This window comes from Pongo abelii, chromosome 11, assembly GCF_028885655.2.
Source record: "Pongo abelii isolate AG06213 chromosome 11, NHGRI_mPonAbe1-v2.0_pri, whole genome shotgun sequence".
NCBI classification, from domain to species: Eukaryota; Metazoa; Chordata; class Mammalia; order Primates; family Hominidae; genus Pongo; species Pongo abelii.
The window spans coordinates 45236982-45261977 of NC_071996.2; the positions used below are offsets into that span (position 1 = coordinate 45236982).

Below are 24996 nucleotides of genomic sequence, written 5' to 3' on the forward strand. Positions count from 1 at the left end.
TCAATTTTAAGTTTGCTGAACTATAGCATCCATGGGGAAGAGACACTCAAAATGAGACCCTAGAGCTAGGCACAGGCCCAGTGTGTCATATTAAAACTTCACCCTTTTCAGATATCAGTAAGAAAGGCTTTTAAGCCTGGGCAACATAGTGAGACCCCCATCTCTACAATGAAAAATAATCATAATATAGAAAAAAATGTATTTTATAAAAGGCCTTTACATAACATCTTAAGACATGATTTCATTTGCATTTTAGAAAAATTGATCTATGGATGACATAGAGTTTTGATTATAAGGTGAAATATAGAGACAGGGAATGAAGTTAAGAAACTGTCCAAAGGAAGCTGTAACATGATGATGACACAGGATTCTTTTGCTGCCGCTTTGCCAGCTGAAAACCTCTGTGGCTGGTACTCTGCCCCAGCTTTGCTCGGTCCCTCTGGGCTTGCTCCACCCACTTGGCCTGGCAGGCTGTTGCCCACTCACTCCCAGATTCTGTGATCACCACAGCTCTGTGCACAGCCCATAGTGGGACCACGTGTGCCCAAAGTGGCTTCCACAGCTGGGTGTCGGCCTTCAGACAAGGGGGAACAAGGTGGTGCCAGAGAACTCAGAAACACAAGCAACCGGGGAGCACCAAGTGGGTGTCACAGCTTCTGCTAGGGGAGTCCCGAGGTTTGAGACACCAAGGAATGCCACAACTCTCTTTCTCCTTCCCGCCGCTTGCAGCTCGGCGAGTGGGGACGTATTATAGCTCGTTCATTCCTGCCGCCTGTGGCTTAGCGATCAGTGGTGTGTTACAGCTCTGGCTCAGAGAGTCCCAAGGTCTGGGCCCCCAGAAGGGTCACAGCTCCTGTCATCCTCACCCCCTTCAGCTTGGTGAGCTGGCCAGGAGAATGTTACAAACTTTTTTGCTCCCATTATTCTTCAGGTTCTGCATTCTTGTCCTGCAACCAAGAAGAATGAGGTATGCAGACAGTGGAGAGTAAGCAAGGCAGAGAATCATTTTATTGAAAGACAAAAAAGCTCTCGACAGCAAGAGGGGACCCAAAGTGGGTAGCCTGCTGTGTGAGAAGGGCCAGAAAGCAGGTAGTTGTCTGTGTGGCTGAGTCTGGGGTTTTTATAGGTTTGGAATGAGGAGGCGCAGGTTGTAGGTAGCCTTGAAAAAGGCAACATTTGATTGGTTAAAAAGCATTATTCATCATGCCTATAATCCCAGCACTTTGAGGGGCCAAGGTGGGTGGATCACCTGAGGTCAGGAGTTCAAGATCAGCCTGACCAACATGGTGAAACCACGTCTCGGCTAAAAATACAAAATTAGTGGTGTGTGGTGGCATGCCTGTAATCCCAGCTATTCGGGAGGCTGAGGCAGGAGAATCACTTGAACCTGGGAGATGGAGGATGCAGTGAGCCAAAATCGTGCCACTGAACTCCAGCCTAGACAACAGAGTGAGATGCCATCTCAAAAAAAAAAAAAAAAAAAAAAAGCATTATTCAGAAAGGACCAATTGGGTAAAAAGTGGGCAAACAGGAATAGAAGTTCTTACTCTGGTTGTAGACTCTATCTGGAATCAGCAGCTCGGTTTTCAGGCTTTAAATTGTCTTTGATTTGAAGGCTGGGTTTCACCAGGAACCCAACCTTGTCGGCCTAGGAATTTGTCTGTCTCCTGCCACTGTCAATGACCAGTTAGACTGAGACATGCAGCGGGAGGGGGAATGCTGTAGAAGGAAGGAGTAGACAGTCATTGGTCAAAGTGAAGACTCCATGTTTTCTGTCAAAAACCCAATAGAATTTATGATTCTATGCTTTTTGTGAAAAGTCTTGGATAAGAGGAAATTAGAAAGCAATTTCTCCTGCCTATGTCTTCTTGCTGATTTTTTTTTTGTTCTATATTCGTGTCTTTTCATTAATTAAAAATCTAGAGTATCCTGCTTAGCTACTCATTGGTGTCAGTAAAACATTAACCTACTATTGCATTCAGTCTGTGTCAGTGCAGTGAGTCCGAAAGTCCATTTTTCAAGCACAATAAAGATATAGGGGTCCTGTATGAGAGGAATTGCTTTTGTTTTGTTTTGTTGTTAATAGAAACAGGTCTCACTCTGTTGCACAGGGTGAAACACAGTGGCAGAATCGATATAAAAGTAAAGTGGTATGTAGATATTTATTTAAGTATGTGCCTTAAAAAAAACTAAATAAAATGACACAAAAGATATTGAAAAAGAGGAAATCAAAGAAAATATACAAGAAAAATATCAATGAAAACAGGTTTTCCTATATTAAGATACAAATTAAATTCATAGGAAAAAGTATAACGTGAACAAATGGAAATATTTTATTGAGTAAAATGAAAATAAATAATAATAGTTTTATCTATTAAGAATATTAACTTGTGTATACACTATATATTCCAGTATTTTTCCCCAGTTTGTCATTTGTCTTTTGTCTTTATGCAGGAAGGTTAGGAATGAGGCAGGATCATCAAACCTGAAAACTAGGGATCTCTGAAGCCATTGCAGAGCCCGAAGCATCCATGAGGCCAAGTAACCTAGAGATGCCCATGAAAGGAATGCAGGGAGAGATCCTTCAGCCGTCTTAGAATGAGAAGCCTGCAGTTACAGTGAAGAAACAGTTTAACTTAGCATAACATTTATAAGTTGGAAGAAAACATTTCTAACAAATAGAACTGATATTACTCAGGATATAAAATGTTCTACTACAAATAATGCAACAGGAATAGGAACCAAAGTTATGATTACCTTTGTCTTAGCATTCAGCTAGAGGTTTTGAAATGCTTTATTGCATCACAGCTGAGAACTACTGAGAGTCAATGATCCTGCTCCTTTTGGTGTGTTGCGGCAAAGAGGAGGTTGCAAACTGCTGTTCCTGGAAAGTTTGATAGAAAACTGCAAGGCCACCTTTCCGTGGTACAGACTCTTTGCCCTAGGGACCATCCATATTGAATTGTTTTTCATATACCATATAAAGACCATTTTTTAAATTAAAAATAATAACAATTTCTTAAAATTAACATTAAAATAACCAGGAAATGATTAGAATTATGAAATTAAACCAATGAGATAAAGTGAAAGAACAGAATGCAAGAAACTAAGAAGTTGAGTAAAATAAAGAATAAATAGCATAATATAAGAAATAATAACGCTAAAACTGTGCAACAGAAAGCAATTTAAAATAATACTGAAATCAGTAAAATAGAAATAAGCATAAAGGTGAGTTATGAAATAAACTAGGGAAAGAAAAGGAATAAAAAAGAGTTAAAAAATGAATCAATATTAAAATAATAATAAAAAGAAAATATAAGAAACAAATTGGACAAAAGTGAAAGAGACAAGCAACTTGATTGGAAAAAAATGTTAAAAAAATAAGTTGAGCGGACCACACAGTGTCTCATATCTGTAATCCTGGCACTTTGGGCGGCCAAGGTGGGCAGATCGCTTGAGTTCAGGAGTTTGAGATTAGCCTGGGTAACGTGGTGAAAACCTGTCTCTACAAAAAATACAAAAATTAGCCGAATGTGGTAGTGCACACCAGTGGTTCCAGCTAGTTGGGGAGGTTCAGATGGGAGGATCACTCGAGCCCAGGAGGTGGAGGTTGCAGTGAGCCATGATTACACCACTGCATTCTAGCCTGGGCAGCAGAATGAGTCCCTGTCTCAAAAAGAAAAAGAAAAAAAGTAAGTTGAGGGTAAGGGGATACAGGGATCTTGCTGTACTTTCTGCCCAGTTTTGCTATGAACCTAAAATTGCACAATGGAATAGAATAAAATCTATATAAAAGAATAAACTTTTTTTAAATTAAAAATAAGCTGAAAAAGGAAAACACAGTTCAACACCATGTAAAACAACAAAATATGGTAAAACAATACAGCAGGGAAAAGCTGTAATTTATTTTAGACTGAATTAGTGTATCCTGAATAAAAAGAATTATTACTGTTATGTAATTATGAGTGCTATTGCTCAAAGCTATTGCACATATACTTGGTTGTTTACTTTGTATGTTTGCAGGATTATTTAAACTTTGTATAATCTTTTTACAAAACAATTTAAGTATAGAATCTTTCCACTGTGGGAGGCTGAGGCGGGCTGATCACGAGGTCAGGAGATCGAGACCATTCTGGCTAACACAGTGAAACCCTGTCTCTACTAAAAATACAAAAACAAAATTAGACAGGCATGGTGGTGGGCACCTGTAGTACCAGCCGCTCGGGAGGCTGACGCGAGAGAATGGCGTGAACCCGGGAGGCGGAGCTTGCAGTGAGCCGAGATTGCGCCACTGCACTGCAGCCTGGGTGACAGAGCGAGACTGTCTCAAAAACAAACAAACAAACAAAAAAACAGAATCTTTCAAGATGAAAATAAAACCTGTTTATCTGAAATAAATAATCATAATTAGCTCTGATGAAGATAGATGTGATACAATTCCTTATCAACTTTTTTTTAAATTGAAACAGTATTTTGAAGCTTACACTCCTATTCTTAATCAAGCTTTGGAACTGAAATTAGCATAACTTCAGAAAATGAACAGGAAAGCTCATCTTTTTGTATGATCTGGAATAGTTTGAATAACATGAGATTCTCCTAATCTTTAATGCTGTGCTAGAATTCATATGCAAAACTTTTCAAACGTAATGTTGCCATTTTTTTTTTTCTGTACTTCCTGGCAGTGGGGATGTTTCCTTTTATACAATAACTCTTTAAATGCATTTTTAATCTCCTCTAAAGGAATTGTTTGCTTCAAGTGTTTCTCTTATTTGGTCAGTTTTGAAAATTTGTATTTTGCTAACCAATTATATTTTTCCTCTAAATTACAAAAATATTTCTATAGAGGATACTATTTTCTTACATGAAGACAAGTTAAAATTTCAAATGCATTTGTCCTTTTCTGTTTCTTGCTAGCTCTTATTCTTATCTAATACTCTGCATCTTCCTTGTCTAGATTCAGAGCCCGTTAGAAGCACTTTTCTTTGGCTTTTGGGGACATGCTGCACCATTCTTCAGATCCTAGTCTAGTGAACTCTTTTCCCCTGCCTGCAATGTGGGGTTAAGACAATTTAGGAATTTGCTATATTTTGGTGTCTGTCATACTACAAGCTATGAGAAGTTTCAAACGACTGGCAAAATGGTGGACCGATACTGGACACTTCCAAAATGGGAAATTTTACAGCATTTATTAGTGACACTAGAAAATACTTTGCCAGACAAACATAAGAAGAAAGGACAAATCCCAGAAAAGGATCTTGAACTGACATCTCCAAACATCAGCTCTACACTACCCCTGTTGATAGTCATTTTTAATATTAGAAAAAAAATATTCTGTTGTGAGTTGTTATGGTAAAAGAGGGCATGTACATTGTACCTTGTACTATAGAAAAAAACGCTGGTATATGAAAGCTTTGTCTTTAAATGGAGATTTTGTAATGCCTGTTCCCATTTTCCAGAGTCATCATGACATCAATGATGTTGTTATGTGGTCAATGATGTCAATATGACTCAAGTCACTTTGGGTTTTTCATGTTTTACAGGAAACTCAGAAATTCCTTATGTAAACAATCAGACAATTGAGCAAATTGACCTGCAAACACATATAACAGGAAACTACTAAAGTTCCCTTGCTACCACACATGATTTAGATTGCCTTCTATACCTTTGTGAGTTTGACAGTGAGGGAAAATTCTGATCTAGGAAAAAGGGAATGGGTTATAGGAATTTTAGATTCTAAATAAATTGTAATCACCAACTGGCAAAATGTCATTTGCTTATAACGAGCCCTTGCATTTTCCTCTGAAAAACTGAAAATACAACATATAGAGGGTAGGAAAGTCCCTGCCCATTACTGAGAAATTTTTCTAATAACCAGACTATGTACCTCACAGGAAGGAAAAAGTAGATTGTCTAAACATAGCCTAGTGATTTATTAGCATATTAATTTGCTTTGCCTTCCCTGTTGTAGAAGTGAGGGAGAGGGAGAAGAAAGGAGAGAATGGGGGAGGAAATGAGAGTGCAGTGGAGGGAAGAGGAAAAAAGAAAAGGAGAGAGAGAAAGAGAGGAAGGGAAGGCAAGAGGAGGGCATTGGAGAAAGAGGAGAGAAGGAGAGAGGAGGGAAAGAGGAGGGGGCAGCAGGAAAGGAAGGAGAGGGGAAGGAAGGGCAGGTAAGGGGAGAGGGAAGAAGAGAGGAGAGATACTTTTGTGTGTGCTCTGTTTTTTATATTTTCCCCTACGCATATAGACAAGGTGCTGTAGGTTCTTTGGCAGAAATTGCTTAAGGCAAATCTCATGACTGGCATTTGAGAAAGTTTTTGTTATGTTATATTGGTTATCCCCAAGGGGAAGTTTGGAAAGAGTGATTTGGTGTGCAGGGCCCCGGGGATATGGTGAGAGGAAAGGAGAGGCAGGAGGGCAGAGAGAAGGAAGCTAATTGGCCCCTCCCATCTGGGAACTTCCCAACACCCTGTGTAAAGAAGAAAGAAGAGTTCCAATAATGACTCAGAGTAAATTTTCCTCTTAAGAAGTCACATGTGAGCTCTGCATTTTTATTTAATTAAGAAAAATAGTGTATTGTGAAATTTTCTGTTTACCCAAGTTTGAGACTGCAGTTTTTTTATTAGTTCTTTCCTAACTTGTCCCTGTCTTTAATCTCATTACTCACTTCACATACTGAGCACCCAGCATTAAAGTGTTATGATCAGACTGGTGGTGCAGCCTTGGATTCTTACAGAGTTTGCTGATCTGGATTTAATTTAGTTAATGATCCAGCAAGCACCCATTTTAGTCTAGTAAATGCTAGATACTGGCCTAACTATGGCAAAAAGGCCCTGAAGAATAAGAATAAAGTTCATGGTTCAAGATTACCTTTTGAGGGGACAAAACTTTCCCATATTTCTGAAAATAAACTGGATCTTAATTAAAAAAAACAAATTAACCAATTCAATAGATATTTATTTAGCTCCATACATAGGCAGAGCTCTGATGAGGATAAAATTAGTCTTTTCCTCTCAGAAACATATCATTTTATAAGCAGGATGCCATACCTGGAAATTAATAGACTAACTCGGAATTGTACAACAGCTTATTCTGGCAACACTTTTTTTCTTCCTGTTTCCAAAAGGAAGGAATGGTATCTCACAGTGTTCTCTGTTTAACCTTGACTGCTGGACCTGTAGTGGGTCTTGCTTTCACCCCTCCCCGCATGACTTGTTCTCTCATAATTCCCTTCTGTATTTAGTGGCCTATGTTATTGTACAAGTTTTGCTACCCATTACATCCCTGGCATTTCACTTTGTGCTTTGTACAAAGAATATGCTTAATACTTTTCTTGAATGAATGAAGGTGTCAACTGAAGAATGACAGGTTCACACATTTGGAAAGGAGAGCTTCATTTCGCATAAAGGGTTGCAGCCTGCAAGGTGGTCATTCTGACCTCTGAAAAGCGTAGCCTCTGGTCAGAAGCTGGAAACAGAGGGAGGAGCAAAAGAAACAGAAATTTATGTTAAGCAGGATAGCTGAATATATATATTCAATAAGCTAAGGGGGAACCATGAATATTTATGAAAGTAGAAATGTGCGCATCTACAATGGAGTTTCATGCCTCTCCATGGGATCCGTGTTCAAAAAATGACAGCTTTAATACAATCTGAGGGGGCAGTTTTCAGCCCAATGTGAAGCAGAGGACATGAAAACCTTTACTGCACATTCTCCATAGACTAGCCAGAAACACTCCATGTTCAGTATTCTCTTTTTGTTCCAAACCACAGAAAAGGGATAACATCAGGTGATGGTTGATGTCATTGGTGTAGTCTTTTGAAATGACTGGTTTCTGTTTAGCCATAGGGCAGAAAGCCTAATCATAGTTAGTGATGGAGCGGGTATGTGTTCCACTTCCTATCCTGTCATGGCCAAAAACTTAGTTTTCAAGTTTACCCTGGGGTCCCCTTGGCCAAGAGGGTGTCCGTTCAGTTAGTCTAAGGGCTTAGGATTTCATTTTTATTCCTCAAATGTAACAAATTTAAAGAAAGAAAGAAATTTATAAAACGTAAGAAATAGAAGTATAGCTTAGACCTCCAAGCAAGTTCTTTAAAGGTGACAAGTTAAACAGTAGTTTTTAAGATAATATTTTGATGAAATTTTTAATCATGTTATTACAAGATTTTAGAAGAAGCAAGATCTTGTGAAAATAAAACCTTAATGTCCATATCTATCTCTCTAAATCTATAGTCAGTCTTTAAAAGAGTGACACAAAAATGACACAGATCCGCCCTCTGGTTCACTCCCCATATATTAGATCCTGGTAATCTTCCAAAGTTTTTACTGCATAAGGCATACACAGAATAAATGCAAAAAAAGTACACCTTCTGAAATTTCCTGAATGGATTCAAACTTTTACTCTTCTAAGTTAATCAATTGGTAGTCTACTTACTTTATAGGATTATTGTAAGGATAGGACTGATGAAGTGAAATATATTTTCTTGTCACTGGTCAATTACTCGTATTAAAGCAATTTCATGCACTTTATCTCCCTCTCTTGGAAACTGGAGTGTAGTACTTTTTGTCTGGTTACTTAAGATTTAAAAAAAGACAATATGTCACTTTTGACTTGAGTGTCATGGTACCTATGGCCTTCTACCTGCATGGTTTTATCATCTCAATAATCTTGGGAGGAAGATATTTTTAAGTTCATTTGACAAATAGGAGACTGAGCCTCCACAAGGGTTAAGTGAATTGCTCAGGGTTATACAATGAACACTTGATAAAAATGATTAAATGACACTTTACTTGATTTGTTGTGGGTTACTAAATAAAGCATAGGTGTGCATAAGTCATTCAATTATTCAGGCACAGTCTTCATCCCTAGTCCTAATATCGAAAGTCTTTGCTCTTAGTTTTTATAACTACAAGGATATTCCTCAAAAGACCCAAGCTCAGGAATAAGCCTAAAGAGGTAGTCAAACTAGAATGAAAGACAGTTCACAGACTTAAATGAATAATTTGCATTAATGAAGTTTGCCAGCCTAGTTTCCACTTGAATCTTCAGATCTTTCTTCCTTCATTGTCTTGTTAACTGTCCAGATTTATTACCTAGGAGTTTTTTAAAACTCACATATTAGGCAATAGAGTGTATTCTGAAATTGAGAGCCTATTTTAAATTTTTGACTAAAAAGTTTACCCATTAAATGTCATAGATTCGACCATCAGACTGAAAATCCTCAGTGTATTTGACGCAGGGTACTGTCTCAAAAATCCAGAGCTCGAAGTGAAGAAGTGAGGCAAAATTTGGAATTTAGCTCTAGGACAAACTCATCAGTTCAGGGGTCAGAGATTTATATAGTTAAAGGACAAGTGCGTGTTTACCTGAGTTTAAAGAGCAAAGTTGCTTCTGGAAAGAAGCCCTCACTGGAGGCTCTGGCATTTGAAATAGTGGGCAGGAGTACATGTTGCTTAAATTTCTGACAGTGGCTGGAGATTACAGATTGGTTAGGGGAGAGGAAGTAAAGTACGTTTATAAATTCTCCACTGGGTGGAGTCTGAACAGTTCTTTGAATTTCTCACCCTAAGATCTGGCCTGTACATTTCAAAAGAATTCTTGAGAGGTTCCTGGAGAGATTCTGGGAGCCAAACACTCCATTGGAATCCTAGCTGGTAAGCTTGAGGCGCTGATAAAAACTCTCTACCCTAATGTTTACTCCATGCTTTTTCCAAATGAAACTTCTGTCAGCTAGAATCCTTGTCACAGTGTTTTAGAGGTTTTTTTCTGCTGCTCTCTTCTTTTTTTTTCTTCATATTCTTTTTGTAAATAAAAATGGTATGACCTTCCTAAAGGACCCACCTCTAGGAATGGGTTAAATGAAGAGATCTTTACCAATGAAATGGAAAAGAACTGATGAACATAGTGCACTGAATATGGTTACATTTGACAAACCAAAGTTAGTCCTGTTCTTATTTGAGTTAAGCGGTAAGATTAGGTCAAACTCCAGATGAGGGAAAGATATTCTTAAACAGATTTTAAGTCAGCTGTTTTCTGGTAACTTTAATTATCTTATGCTGCTTGTAGTCATATTAAATATTTATTTAGAGAAGTGAAAATGCCTACTCTTGAACAGAGTTTCTTCCCCTTTCATTTTATGAAACCTAAGAAGAGAAAGTTGATACACTTTTTAAAAATATACTAGATTTTCTTTTTTCCTTTCTGCTTTTATTTTGAGGCCAGTGGGGTGTTATCTAGTGGTAACATTGAAGCAAATGTATTGATTTTCAGCAAGTAATTCATATCCTAGATATGTAATTCATATCCTAGATATGAAGTGTTCAGCAAGTAATTCATATCCTAGATATGAAGTATACACTTGTAGCAGAGTAATGTTACCCATTTCTCAATGATATGCTTAAAGAATCTTGCTCAATATGCATATTGTTTTTCCTTTTTTCTTTACTAATGAAAAACTATACACTTTCTCAACATATTTTTAAGTCAGGTTCTAAACTTTGAACTCCTATGTACAATTTGCTCATTTCAGGCATGAATGTGAAACTTTGTAAAGATTAACTACCAGACACTCACAGTCATTTATTTAACTATTTAGCCCTAAATCAGTGGGTGACTAGGAGATTCTGAATTCTGTGATTTCCTTAAAATCAATCAGTTTTTAATTATTATACAAGCTTTTTACTTTAAAGTTGTAGCTGTCTAAATAAAATTGTGAAAGCACAATTTCCAAACCTAAATCGAAGGCACATTGATGCTGTCCATCAGAAGGTATTGATAATTTTAAAAAATATTACAAACTTTTACCTTTTTATAAAGGACCTAATATCATTTGAGCTTAACCATAATCCTTTGAAGAAAGTAAAATTTAACTTTAAATAACATTGACATACAGAGCAGTTAGGTGACTTGTCTGAGACCATATGGTATGTATGTCCCCCTTCTTGATCAAATTAACACTAAATATGTAACATTTGAAAATTTGTAAAATATGTAAAAGTTGAAGTTTTTTAAGAGTTTGGAATTAAGTTCTTCCTTTCAAAATATGAGCATGTCACTTTATTTGCAAACTAAACATGGCATAACATTATGGCTTGTGAACACTAATTGTCTTAGCTGCTGGGGTGAATGCAGAATTAAGCAGCAATTAGTATGAGTGAATAAATTGCATCCTTAGAGTGAGTGTACTATGCTATTCTGGGAACTAAAGACTATATTTGTGTCTATGCGAAGTTGTGCACAGTGGTGGAGTAGGGCAGGGTGCAGTCATTTGGAAGACTATGTCCATCAAGTATCTCAAGGTACCCCAGATGTGACAGGCCCAGGAGCGGAACCAGCCACTTTAACTTTTGCCTGGCTGAAACTGGACTGGGAAGGATGGATTAAAAAGGTAAATCAATTCATACATAGCTTGTGGTCCTTTGCAGCTTAAGTGTAGGACTGAAAAAAGAAGCCAAAGAAAAAGGGAATGAGCTGAAGAAATACACACACGTACACACACACATCACGAAGCAACATACAAGGAAAAATAAAGTGAGAGGTTCAAGGCTTTGAGGAGGAATTGAGCTCTGTGCATTCCATTCATGGGCTTTGCCAAAGACCAGCACAATGGACTCAGCATCTCAGGCATGGTTAAGTACCCTACTGTGCACTCTGCTATCCTTTTAGTCCACTGTTTTTTCTACTCTGCCTGTGCCAGGTTTTCATCTCAATATGGAGGAAAAGGATTCTGATGCCTCAGGATTATTACAAGCATTAAATATGATACAGAGAGAATGACGCTAATGAGTATCATTTTTAAAATAAGCAAAGTTGAATTTTATTCAGAATCTGTTGGTAACAAACTAATCTCTTTATTTAAGTAACCCCACTTACAGTTTAAAGTCACCTCCAATCAACTCAAAGGGCTGACCTCCCAAAGAAAGTCTCAAATATAAGGCAAGCTCTCTTGATTCTGAATTTCATTAGAAATGTTTGTCTAAGTCTTTCTCATATGGTCAGAATGAGAGAGGGTGTCCTCCTGGTAATATGTCATTATGTCAAATAATTCATCAACCAATTTTGTTTATTCTCTCAAACTGCCAGTTCGGCGGCAAGGGTACTCTGTCTAAATGAGATGTCTATAAAGATAAATTAAACATGATTCAGGCCCCCAGGTAGAGTTCAGTTCAGTAGGGTAGAACAGCAACTCAGTCCAGCTACCATCAGTAATATGTTTGTAGTAAGACTAATCTGATAGTAAGGCAGAAAAACATCTCATGGAATTTTAGGAATAGCCAAGAAGATTGGTCCCCTGGAGCCTTGCACATAGCATGTTGCATGAAGGATTCAGTGACTTGCAAGATGGGCTTGTCCTGTCACCTTTTTAGGAGACATAGCTGTTCAAACCTTTGCCATTGTGTAACTAAGTGACTCTTACTTGCTGCTGGAATCACTTCATGCTTTTCGTGCTTTAACAATCAGTGGTTCTGTTTTACTTTGAAAAATGAGTCATTCTATGACAGTATTCCTCCTAGACCCTAGCATTTCATAGCTTCTATCTATGATTATTTTAAATTCTAGCTCCTGTATCTAACTGAATGAATAAGCACATCCCACAGCTCAGATTCCTGAAAGAATTTGCTTATATACTCAGCTAAACATCATCACTGTTTGGTTAGAGCTTTTATAGCAAATAATTCACAGATCTTTGATGAAACTACATTGTCTTTAGTGGGTAAGTGTCCAACAGAGGTCTAGTAAACTATGACAAGGCAATTGATAATGCCAAGTGGTAGAGACACAGTGATCTCTCTTCAAAATGCAGGTTCCTTCATCAGAAAGCTATGGGTGGGGAGCCATTTAGAATCAACTTTTAGGCATAGCAAATGTTTTTGATCTTTCCTATCCATACATATGTCCAAATAAATATAGTACCTGGCAGAATGTATTATTATCATAAGTAAAGTACATAAGTGTGCTTTTAATTGTTATTGGTGTTCAGAGGAAGACAGGCTACTTTTGCCTGAGACATCCTAACAGGCCTCTTGAAAAAAGCATTAGAGCATAAGGTCTTTGAAGGTTGGCTAGAATCCAAACAAGTTGAAGGGGAGCAAAACGTTTTAGACAAAGGAAATGGCATGAGAAAAATCACAGAAATAGAAAATTTCATGTGGAGGACAAATAATACTTATGGTCAGATATTGAAAGCACCATCCATCGATGTTGAAATCCTATGCGTTTGTACAGAACCATGGATTGAAGCAGTTAGGAGTCACGACTCATATCAAAGTAAAAAACATAACAATGGTGAAGCTTGGTATCTTTGTCTAGGAATATAATGAATTGGCTTATCAGTGTAGACCATTGACAATTGAGAAAAGAAGAAGCCCAAAAAGTACAAGAATGAAAATCGAGAGTGCAAGAAGAATGTCTGTTTTCCTGGCATTATGTAACACTCAGATATGCAACTCTTTATTGCCAAACACTGTGTGTGTTAGTTAAGGTAAAAAGTGAAGGGAGGCAGAAGAATAGAGATTGAATTGAATTCTACAGCTTTAGTTCTGTGTGAGTTTGGGCCCCCAGAAGCTCTAGGCATTAAGTACAGTCTGAATTGAAAAATATTAAACATATCTTGTGATCCAATATTCCCCTAAGTTGTATGCTCAAACATCCAATGACCAGCTTGACATTTCTACCTGCATGTTCAATACTTATTTGAAACTTAATATATCCTAAATAGATTTTTTTTAAACAGTCATGCTCTGTTGCCCAGGATGGAGTGCAGTGGCACAATTAGCTCACTGCAACTTCAACCTCCTGGTCTCCTACCCCATCCTCCTCAGTAGCTAGGACCACGGGTGTGTGCCACTGCCAGCACACCTGGCTTTTCTTTTTTCTTTTTTCATTTTTTTTTTTTTTTTTTTTGGAGAGATGACGTCTTGCTATGTTGCCCGGACTCCTAGCTTCAAGCAATCCCCTGCCTCGGCCTCCCAGTGCTGGAGTAACAGGCATGAACCACCACAACCAGCCTGCTAAACTGAGTTCCAATTTCCCTCCTCAAAATTTTTCTTCCCCAGGTATTTTTGTTTCATCATATTTCACATATTTGCCCATATCCCAAAGCTAGAAGAAAGCTCCTTTCCTGTCCTCACTAGAAATAATCTATCCGCCAGTCCTATCTACTTTTTCTCCAAAATACATCATAAATCCACACTCTTCTCTCTACCTTTGCCCTCATCACCAAATTTAATTCACCACCGTTTCTCTCCTGAACTACTGTGTTATCCTTAATCGGTCTCCCTTTTCAACTCTTTTTTTTTTTAAATTATACTTTAAGTTCTAGGGTACATGTGCACAATGTGCAGGTTTGTTATACATGTATATATGTGCCGTGTTGGTTTGCTGCACCCATTAACTCGTCATTTACATTATGTATTTCTCCTACTGATATTCCTCCCCCATCCCCCTACTCCATGACAGGCCCCAATGTGTGATGTTCCCCGCCCTGTGTCCAAGTGTTCTCATTGTTCAATTCCCACCTATGAGTGAGAACATGCGGTGTTTGGTTTTCTGTCCTTGCAATAGTTTGCTCAGAATGATGGTTTCCAGCTTCATCCATGTCGCTACAAAGGACATGAACTCATCCTTTTTTATGGCTGCATAGTATTCCATGGTGTATATGTGTCACATTTTCTTAATCCAGTCTATCATTGATGGACATTTGGGTTGGTTCCAGGTGTTTGCTATTGTGAATAGTGCCGCAATAAACATACATGTGCATGTGTCTTTATAGTAGCATGATTTATAATCCTTTGGGTATATACTCAGTAATGAGATTGCTGGGTCAAATGGTATTTCTGCTTCTAGATCCTTGAGGAATTGCCACACTGTCTTCCACAATGGTTGAACTAGTTTACACTCCCATCAACAGTGCAAAAGTGTTCCTGTTTCTCCACATCCTCTCCAGCACCTGTTGTTTCCTGACTTTTTAATGATCGCCATTCTAACCAATGTGAAGTGGTATCTCATTGTTTTTAAAACTCATTACAGAGCAAAGTGATTTTTATTTAATGTAAAATTATATCACATTACTTTTCTACTCAAAACTCCCCAATGGTATCCCATTAAACTTATAAAATTTCAATTTTCTTTCTGGCTCCAAAATTTCTTTTTTTTTTTTTTTTTTTTTTTGAGATGGAATCTCTCTGTCGCCCAGGCTGGAGTGCAGTGGTGCAATCTCAGCTCACTGCAGGCTCCACCCCCCAGGGTTCACGCCATTCTCCTGCTTCAGCTTCCCAAGTAGCTGGGACTACAGGCGCCCGCCACCTCGCCCGGCTAATTTTTTTTTGTATTTTTAGTAGAGACGGGGTTTCACCATGTTAGCCAGGATGGTCTCGATCTCCTGACCTCGTGATCCGCCTGCCTCGGCCTCCCAAAGTGCTGGGATTACAGGCGTGAGCCACTGCGCCTGGCCCCAAATTTCTTTATGACTACCTTCTGCCTTTGCTTTTTGCATATCACAGTTTGTCATTCCTCCTTCCCTCTTTTTCCCTCCCTAGTGCATTTAGTTGAACAAGCCAAGCCCATTTCCACCCCAGGAACTTTGCACTTGTTGCCAGGTTCCTCCAGGTCCAGGTCTTCACATGATGTAGACATTCTCATCTATCACTTTCTCAGAAAGATGAACACGACCCTTTAAGGTAGCTCTCCACACTCCAGTGACTCTGTCCCATTACTCTGCTGTTTCCTCATAGCTCTTAAGTCTGAAACTACATTGTTTTTCTGTTCTTCATTTACAAATAAATTGTACAAGGGTTGGCACTTATGCACTCTCTCATACACTGCTGTCCTGCCAGTACTGGGAGCCACATAATAGGTACCAAATAAATACTTGTTGAAAGAGTAAATAAATGTATAAATTAAATGAAATCAGCAAAACTATAGGTAAATCTAACTAGCCCAAAGAAATTTTATTTCCTGTAATATCATTTTGTTCAATTTCAAAAAACCAAACTTAGGAGAGGAGAAATATAAACAAACAAGCTTGGGTGAAGTTTAAAACATATGTGATTAAATCTCCATTGTCATTTATCCTTTTTCAAAAAGTGGGAAATGTTGCATGATGATTAAACAGAATACAATGTGGTTTCAAGAAACATCACACAGTCCTGTTTGTTTTAAGATAATAAATACGGTGTTGAAAAAGAAGAAATTTATAATTATTAATAGCACCAGGTGGATGAATCTCTTTGGTATTCATATGAACAAAATACTAACATTTTAAGTAAAGTTACCTTTTCCATGAATATGATTTACACTCACAAAAAAGGATTTTGTTCAGGTTCAATATGTCCATAGTTTTAAAACCATGATCCAAGAACCACTGGAGGTGGGACAGTGGAGTTGGGATATGGAGAAGGACAAGCTAAGTGGGATGCTGCTTTTTGACAGTTTGACAAAGATCATCCTTACCATTATCTCCTCATAAGATACCTAAAGGAAAAGGTGATGACGTTATATACATTTCGAAGCCACAAGTGTGGTACATATTTCTAGATAATAAGAATGGAATGAGCTAACATTTACTGGGAACTTACTCTGTCCTGAGCACTATTATCTAATTTAGTCCTTTCAATATCTGTAAGTTATTGGTTTGTTTTTTGAGACAGAGTCTTGCTCTGTTACCCAGGCTGGAGTGCAGTGGTACAATCCCAGCTCACTGCAACCTCCACCTCCTGGGTTCAAGCGATTCTCCTGCCTCAGCCTCCCAAGTAGCTGGGATTACAGGTGCCTGCCACCACGCCCAGCTAATTTTTGTGTTTTTTAGTAGTGATGAGGTTTCACCATGTTGGCCAGGCTGGTCTCAAATTCCTGACCTCAAGTGATCCGCCCACCTCGGCCTCCCAAAGTGCTGGGATTACAGGCGTGAGCCACCACACCTGGCCGATTTTCTTCTTTTCATATGTGAGAAAAACTCATGCATGGGGTTTAATGCTGGTTGGTTAAGTATATTATTCCTGAGTTTGGGAAAAGGGGAGTCTTAGTGAAAACAAAAGGTGTATTACCTAAAGGGCTCATTTTCTACAGGACAGTTATGGTGGCTAGATTATGTTTTATTATTCTCTTTCAGTTTTAGAGAACAACTTGTAATGGAGCCTTCATCTCTTGAGCTGCCAGCTGACACAGTGCAGCGCATTGCGGCTGAACTCAAATGCCACCCAACGGATGAGAGGGTGGCTCTCCACCTAGATGAGGAAGACAAGCTGAGGCACTTCAGGGAGTACTTTTATATTCCCAAAATACGGGATCTACCTCCGGGTAAGAATGCTGGGAAGGTTTTTAAATTTTATTTATTTATTTATTTTTGCTACTGCATGTGTTTATTATAATCTTTGAAAATCATTGTTCTATTACATAATAGAGCCGTTGCAATTATATTTGAAAAGCAGAAGATCCCTGGTGCTCTCAATCAACCTGTCAGCCTACCTTAGCCTCAAATTATGTGTTTTCTCCCCTCCTCTGAATGAAATACATATAGGGTACTTATACTGTCAACTACTTCTCTGAACAATCGAGTGACTGATTGAAAATTACAGGCAGATACATTTACTTGTTCTCTAAGCACTTGGGATTCAAAGCAATTATTTTAGAATGCAATGTTAGAATAGCTTTTATATTCTGGCACTTAGTTTATAATAATATGATGTTTGTCTTAGAGAAAATATTATTTTGTGACCTGGATATATTAGGAGGGATGTTATATGAATAGCCATCTTTGCATGCTGTAAAGATGGCGACTGTAAGATTTACCAAGAAAAGAAACAACGAATGCCCAACAAATACATACTACATTTTAAAATAATGTAGTAATCTGACTCTGTTCTGGGTTTGAGGAAGTCATTTAAAAAAATAAAACATAAGTAGCAAAGGTATAACAATAAAAAATGATTCATCATATTTAGCTCTACTCTATTTTACATTAATAAAAAAGGTTCCCAGGTTGAATGGAATTAGTCTACCAAACTGGGTTTCGCACCCTTTATAATAGTCCGATTCCATTTTTATTCAGATTAAATAAGGTACAATTTTGGGTACAGTACTCAGGAGCCATGAAGGTCAGCTAATAAAATGTTAGGATGTCTGGTTTGTATAACACTAATATATACTATGTAACAAATGTTAAAAACACCTATTTGTCTTCAGCTATGTACCCAGCAACCTATAGAATTCTGGAAGGATGAAAGAAGAGAAATACCTGTATCTGACTTAAAATTGTGTAGTATAAGTTGAGGGAGACATTGATGGAAATGACAGCTAGAAGAGACCAAATAAAACGAGGCTGTAAGTGATCTGAGACCACAGAAGAAAAATCTAGGTCATTCCAGAATCGAAAATTAAAAGGACATTTTTATTTGAATTGTAAGGGATAAAATACTGCTAATGAGTGAATTGTGAGGAAATAAAATTTAGGAAAGGAATTCTTAGGGAAATGGGAGATAAGGGGCTTGGTGATATGTGCATCACACAATGTGGAAACCTTTAGAAATAGCGAGGACCCGCATGAGACAAGTCAGGTCTGGTTGATGGTGGCCCTGCCCTGATGTGCTCTCTGGCCTACAGGGCTCCTGTACTGAGTCAGAACCCAGTTTAAAAATAGCATTGTACGGCGGGGCGCGGTGGCTCACGCCTGAAATCCCAGCACTTTGGGAGGCCGAGGCGGGCGGGTCACGAGGTCAGGAGATTGAGACCATCCTGGCTAACACGGTGAAACCCCATCTCTAATAAATTACAAAAAATTAGCCGGGCGTAGTGGCGGGCGCCTGTAGTCCCAGCTGCTCGGGAGCCTGAGGCAGGAGGATGGCGTGAACCCGGGAGGCAGAGCTTGCAGTGAGCGGAGATTGCACCACTGCACTCCAGCTTGGGCGACAGTGCGAGGCTCCGTCTCAACAACAACAAAATGGCATTGTACCTCACTAATCACCAGGAAATTGCACATCAAAACCACAGTGAGATATCACCTCACACCCTTTTCCAAGACTACTGTTAAAAAATGCAGGATATAAATATTGGCTAGGATATAGAGTGATTAGAGCCCTTGTGCACTGTTAGTGGGAATGTAAAATGGTGCAGCCACTGTAGGAAAGAGTATGGTAGTTTCCTCAAAAACCAAAGAATAGAATTACCACATGATCCAGCAATCTTACTTCAGGATATATTGCCAAAAGAATTAAAAGCAAGATCCCCAAAAGATATTAGTACATTCATATTCATCATAGCATTATTCATAATAGCCAAAAGGTGGAATTAACCCATGTTCATCAGTGCATGAAAAGACAAGCAAAATGTATATAGATATGATGGAACCTTATGAAGTTTTAAAAAGAACCATGCTACATGGTTCACATGAATGAACTATGAGAACATCATGCCAAGTGAAATAATCCAGATGCAAAAAGAAAAATACTGTATAATTCCAATTATACCAAGTATCTAGAATGGTCAAATTCATAAAAACCAAGTAGAATGGTAGCTGTCAGGAGCTTGGAGAGGGAGAAATGGGGTGTTACTGTTTAATGGGTATAAAATTTCAGTTTTGCAAGGTAGAAAAATTCTGGAGTTTGGTTGCACAATAATGTGAATGTACTTAACTGAATTGTACACCTAAAATTGTTAAGAGAATAAATTTTAGGTGCATTTTTGCACAGTATTTTAAATATTTATCAAAAACAAAAACGTTTTCCCCTAGAAAAAAGCAGCATTGTACATATAATCACTTCTGTTATACTTAAAAGTTGACTTAGTATCCTAATTATAGGTATAATATTGATTTTGATTAGTTATCCAGTAGAAAGTAACTCTGAAGGATTACAACCTTGGATAAGTCATTGCTGATTCTTAAAGAGAAGAGATAGAAATTGGTTTAATAAAGAATTTAAATAATTTGCTTGTTTAAAAAATATATAGTTTTGCTGGACACAGTGGCTCACATCTGTAATCCCAGTACTTAGGGAGGCTGAGGCTGGAGGATCACTTGAGTCTAGAAGTTTGATACCAGCCTGGGCAACATGACAAAACCCCATCTCTACAAATAAAACAAAAATTAATTAGGCGTGATGGCATGTGCCTTTACTGCCAGTTACTCTGGAGGCTGAAGTGGGAAGATCACCTGAGCCCAGTAGTTCAAGGCTGCAGTGAGCCATGATCACACCACTGAACTCCAGCCTGGGTGACAGAGCAAGACCCTATCTCTAAATAACAATAATTATTCTAATAATTTTGAATGATGTAAAACTTTATTAACCCCAAGTGTTCTTCTACATCAGTGATTGTCAAAATGTGATCCCTTGACCAAAAGCATGAGGTTCACTAGAGATCTTATTAAAAATACAAGTTATTGTGTCCTAACTCAGAATTACCGAATCAGAGATTGTTAAGGTGAGGCCCAGCCTTCTATTCTAGATCCGCTAGGATGAGATGGTATCCTAGAGTTGGGTCAATTAATTCTCCTTCTTGCTATTCTCACTCCAGTTGCATCTTAATGTCTAAGGATTCATGTATTCAGCAAATATTTAATAGTCATTTACCCTACTCGAGACACTTCTGTCAGAACAGTTCAGAGAACCAAAGAGCGAAGTTGTCACATACTTGAACGTGTATCTAGTATGACAACAGATAATAACCAAACTTAGAAACAACTTAATTATGCTCTACCATCAGGTAGCACTCTAAATGATAATGAGGGCTGTGAAGATGAGGGTGTGATCTTACCCAAGGAAATATGGTGAGGTGCCATCTGAACAAAGATGACAGCACAGTGAGGAAGTGAGCCTCATGGAGCACAGGTGAAACTGAGCCTGGTGGTGGTCCAAGTTTATGCTGGACAGAGGTACCAACTCAGGAGCATATGATGTAGGGACAAAAAGATAACACATTTTTCATAACCATCACAACGGGCATGGCTGATGTTTCTATAACAAAGACAGGTTAGCAAGAGAAAAACCCAGGGAAAACTTGTGATTTTATGCTAAGTCGAATGAAAGAAATGAATAGATGTGAAATAGAATTGGAATGAAATATCTAACCGTAATCAACGGACAGTGGTGGGGGGACTCAGCAAGGCCTGTATTTTTGGATTCTTCTTGCTCCCTCTGTGTAGCATTTCTTCCCTCCGCATATAGGGCAGGGCACTTGTCATATGAAAGTCAATCAGGGAGAAGGGAAAAGGTCAGTGCGTGAGCTTTCTAGGTTTTAAGGCTTGCTGTAGGAGAGGATTTCAGTTTCTTTGACTCACCTGGCTGCAGGACACAGGGCAGGGGATTGGAGAAGATCAGAAAGACCTTGTTTCTGAGGCCCTCTCAATCTCCTTCAGTTCAAAGTACTCAGCATTTCAAGGCGCTATATTTTAGAATATTATGTTCTGACCCCCAAAGGTGTTGAAATTTCCTTCTTTTTTGTTTTGACAAGATGTGAATTCATCAGGAAACCAGTGTTTCCTATCTTATTAAAGCCTTCCAAGAACATCTAAAAATGATAAAGCATGTCGGATTATTTTTGGAGACTAGCATAACACCAAGAAAATAAACTTTCTTTAGCAGTTCTGAACAACGAAAAACAGAACAGAAATAAACAAGTTTTGAACAAATGAAAGGATCACAACTCCCAATATGAGATTTTTTTTTTTTTAATCTTGAAGAAAGTCTACAGGCATAGCCTGTACTTTTTTGATGTTTTTCTATTATATATTATGTTTTCTCTGGGTTTCTAATATAAATTTTATTAAAATAAGTACTTTCATTTTCTATTCTTAGATGGTGCCTGAGAGGTTATTGGAGAAAGGGGTCAAAAATATTTTTAATCAGCTTTTGTACTTATGTTCAACATTGTCCTAAAAAGCACAGCTGAAAAATAAACAAGTAAAAGGAGGAAGAGAGAGAGAAGGAAAGAAAAGAAAGAAGGGAGGAAAAAAGGAAGAGATAAGAAAGAAATAAAAAGAAAAGCAAGAGAAATGCAAGGCATGCATGTAGAAAGATATCTTTCTGAAATTTTTAAAATCATAAATATTCCTGTTTGAAACTTCCTTATACCTAAATTTCTGAAAGCATACTAGATAGCCCCATAAGATATATGGCTTTTGCACAGACACCAGACAAAGACAATCTTTTTCAGAGTGTCAAACTGCCATCCCAGAAACAACTTGTGCAAATTTACATTTCCTCCGACAGTAAAGACAATTGCCTCACTGACTTTGGGCATCAGTAGCATTGTTTTTGTTTCTGTTTTTTGGGGACAGGGTCTTGCTCTGTCACCCAGGCTGGAGTGCAGTGGCGTGATCTCAGCTCACCGCAGCCTTGACCTCCCAAGCTGAAGTAATCCTCCCGCCTTAGCTCCTGGGGTAGCTGGGACTACAGGTGTGTGCCACCATGCCCAGCTAATTTTTGTATTTTTTGTCAAGGCAGGGTTTTGCCATGTTGGCCAGGCTGGTCTCAAACTCCTAGACTCAAGTAGTCCTCCCACCTCAGCCTACCAACATGCTGGGATTACAGGTGTAAGCCACCATGCCAGGCAGGATTAGCAGTTTTAAGAATCTTTGCTCATTAGATAATAAAAAAATTATTCCATTCTTCTTTGAATTTGCAGTTCTTAGACAACCATTGGAGATGGTTTTCATAAACTCCTTGGTCATTGCTTTCTTTTTGTCTCAAGTTGTTCTTAATGTATACATTTAATTTTAAACTAAAATAAATATAAGTGGTAATGTTTTATTTTTTTTCTCTCTTAAGGATATAAACTCCTTCTCTCATGTGTCTTAGGGATTTTAAGTGAAAATGTCCAGTCAATATAGCTGGCTAATAGCGGAACCAGAAATGGGTTCCAAATATTGTGACTGCTAGCCCATGTATCTTGACTCAATCCTGCTTTTGCATTTTTAAAATCACTCAATTGAAGTATAATTTATGGACCATAAAATTCAGCCATTTTAAGTATACAATTTAATAATTTTTAGTAATTGCATATGATTACACTATAATTATAATCCAATTTTAGCACATTTCTTCATTCCACTTTTTTATCTCTAGCCTAGGCAAACAGTAATCTACTGAACTTGCCGTTATTTTGATCTATATAGAAGATTATTAACTCAAAGAATTTTTTTACTATTAAACTATATTTGGAGAAAAAAAAGAAACAGTGTTCCTTTCACTATTCTTTTCATAGTCAAATAATCCTCTCCTTCAATCTTACCACACATCCAGGAGAGAGATCAGTAAATTGACACCCACCTTTAGTAGACTTTAGTAAGTACTTATAAAATTTAAAGTTATCCAAACAAGATCTTCTATAATTTTCCCTATGTAATTGTTTGGACTCAGATAAAATTGGCATAGCAAAATAATCATGCTTAAGTTTGTCTCCAGGGCTTCCATATAACATAATAGAGAGCCTCTTAAACTCAACTGTTTTTAGACTTAGAAGGCTGTGACAGATATGAGGTATCAGTGCATGAAATATAGGAAACTTACTTTTCTCTATGAACTAGAATCTTTTATTCAACAACAGATAAAGATCTGTTAAATAAAAGATTTTATCCAGCTATAAAAGGACATGTATTTATAACTGTAATTTTGATAATCTGATAAATCTCTAACTTTCATAAGAAAACAATTAAGACTATTCCTTAGTTAAAGGTTTAATTTTGTAGACATTGAGACTTTTTTTTTTTTGATGGGTCTCACTCTGTCACCCGGGCTGGAGTGTAGTGGTGCAATTTTGACTCAGAGCAACCTCCACCCCCGTGAACTCAAAGAATCCTCCCTCCTCAGCCCCCCAATTAGGTGGGACTACAGATGCATACCACTACACCTGGCTAAGTTTTTGTATTTTTGGTAGAGACAGGGTTTCACTATGTTGCCCAGGCTCGTCTCAGACTCCTGAGCTCAAGTGATCTGCCCATCTCAGACTCCAAAGTGTTGGGATTACAGGCGTCAGCCACCACGCCTGGCCAATATTGGGAGCTTTTCATGTTACTTAAATTCTGCATTTAGTGGACATATTTGTAACCTTGTCATTTCATTTGCATTGGACTGTCTGCTCCCTGAGTGTAGGAACTGTCTTCTTTGTCTGTGAATGCGTGAGAGTCACCTAGGCAGACCTTAGAGTGGAATGACGTCCAATCACGAAGAGGGAACAGCGTTTGCAAACACACAAGAGAAAGCGTAGTTACTTTGATCCCTAAGAATAGTTTTACATGATCAAAGTATGTCATGTAAAAAGCTGGGTATTGGTAAATGGTAAATAATAAGGTATGGAATAGGGAATATAGGGTACTAGGATGATTGGTATAATACGGTGAATAGTAAATGAGTGCGTGTGGGTACCTAACAGTAATTCTGAAGAAGTAAATGTAATAGAAGTGGAGGTAAAGGAAAATATTCAATAAATACATGAAATACTCATTAAATAAACCTGATTTAGTAGTAGGAGAGGCATACCATGAGCCATAATTTCTGTTTTAGGTGAATAGTGGTGATATTCACTGATACAATTAACTTGTTTTGGAAACTATTCATTGAAAGAGGAACAAGTTTTTTATTTGTTTGTTTGTCTCTTGTTGCCCTGTCACCTGTGGCCTTGACCTCCGAGTCCAAGAAGGTGGCAGCTGTTACAAGCAGTGAGAAGCAGGCAGTGACAAAGAAGAAAAGACAAATAATGCGTGTGCACTCTCCCTTGAGAAAGGTTTCAGTTTGCCTCATGAGTTTTAACACATGTATAGACCTAAGCCCCTGGGCCAGTGTTTGGTCATGGCCCTGCCTATCTGCAAAGAAGACTGAGTCTAAAACACAATTTTTGCTTTGGTGGCCACATGCAAAGCTAACAATTCTATTTCTGTAAAGGAAAAATGAAATGCATGTAGGGTACAACTAGCAGTTGAGTTTAGTTAGAAGGTATAAATTTGACAGTCATCAGCATTTAGGTAATAGTTGAAACTGTGGGTATGGATGATATTATCTTGGCATCCTACC

General features: G+C 38.1%; 1 protein-coding gene across 6 annotated transcripts in view; it reads left to right on the forward strand.

The window, feature by feature from the left end:
- The window catches only part of KYNU (kynureninase), a 190407-nt gene that overhangs the window by 15366 nt on the left and 150045 nt on the right, over window positions 1-24996 (forward strand). For 2 of the 6 annotated variants that reach the window (XM_054549344.2, XM_054549343.2), the window contains exon 2: window positions 17106-17293. In XM_054549344.2, coding sequence (XP_054405319.1) covers window positions 17125-17293 — 169 coding nt within the window. In that variant the 5' untranslated portion in view covers window positions 17106-17124. Of the gene's footprint in view, window positions 1-9511; window positions 9652-13904; window positions 14053-17105; window positions 17294-24996 lie in introns of those variants that run through there. The other 4 variants (XM_054549342.2, XM_009237687.4, XM_054549345.2 and 1 more) reach the window with 4 other exon arrangements.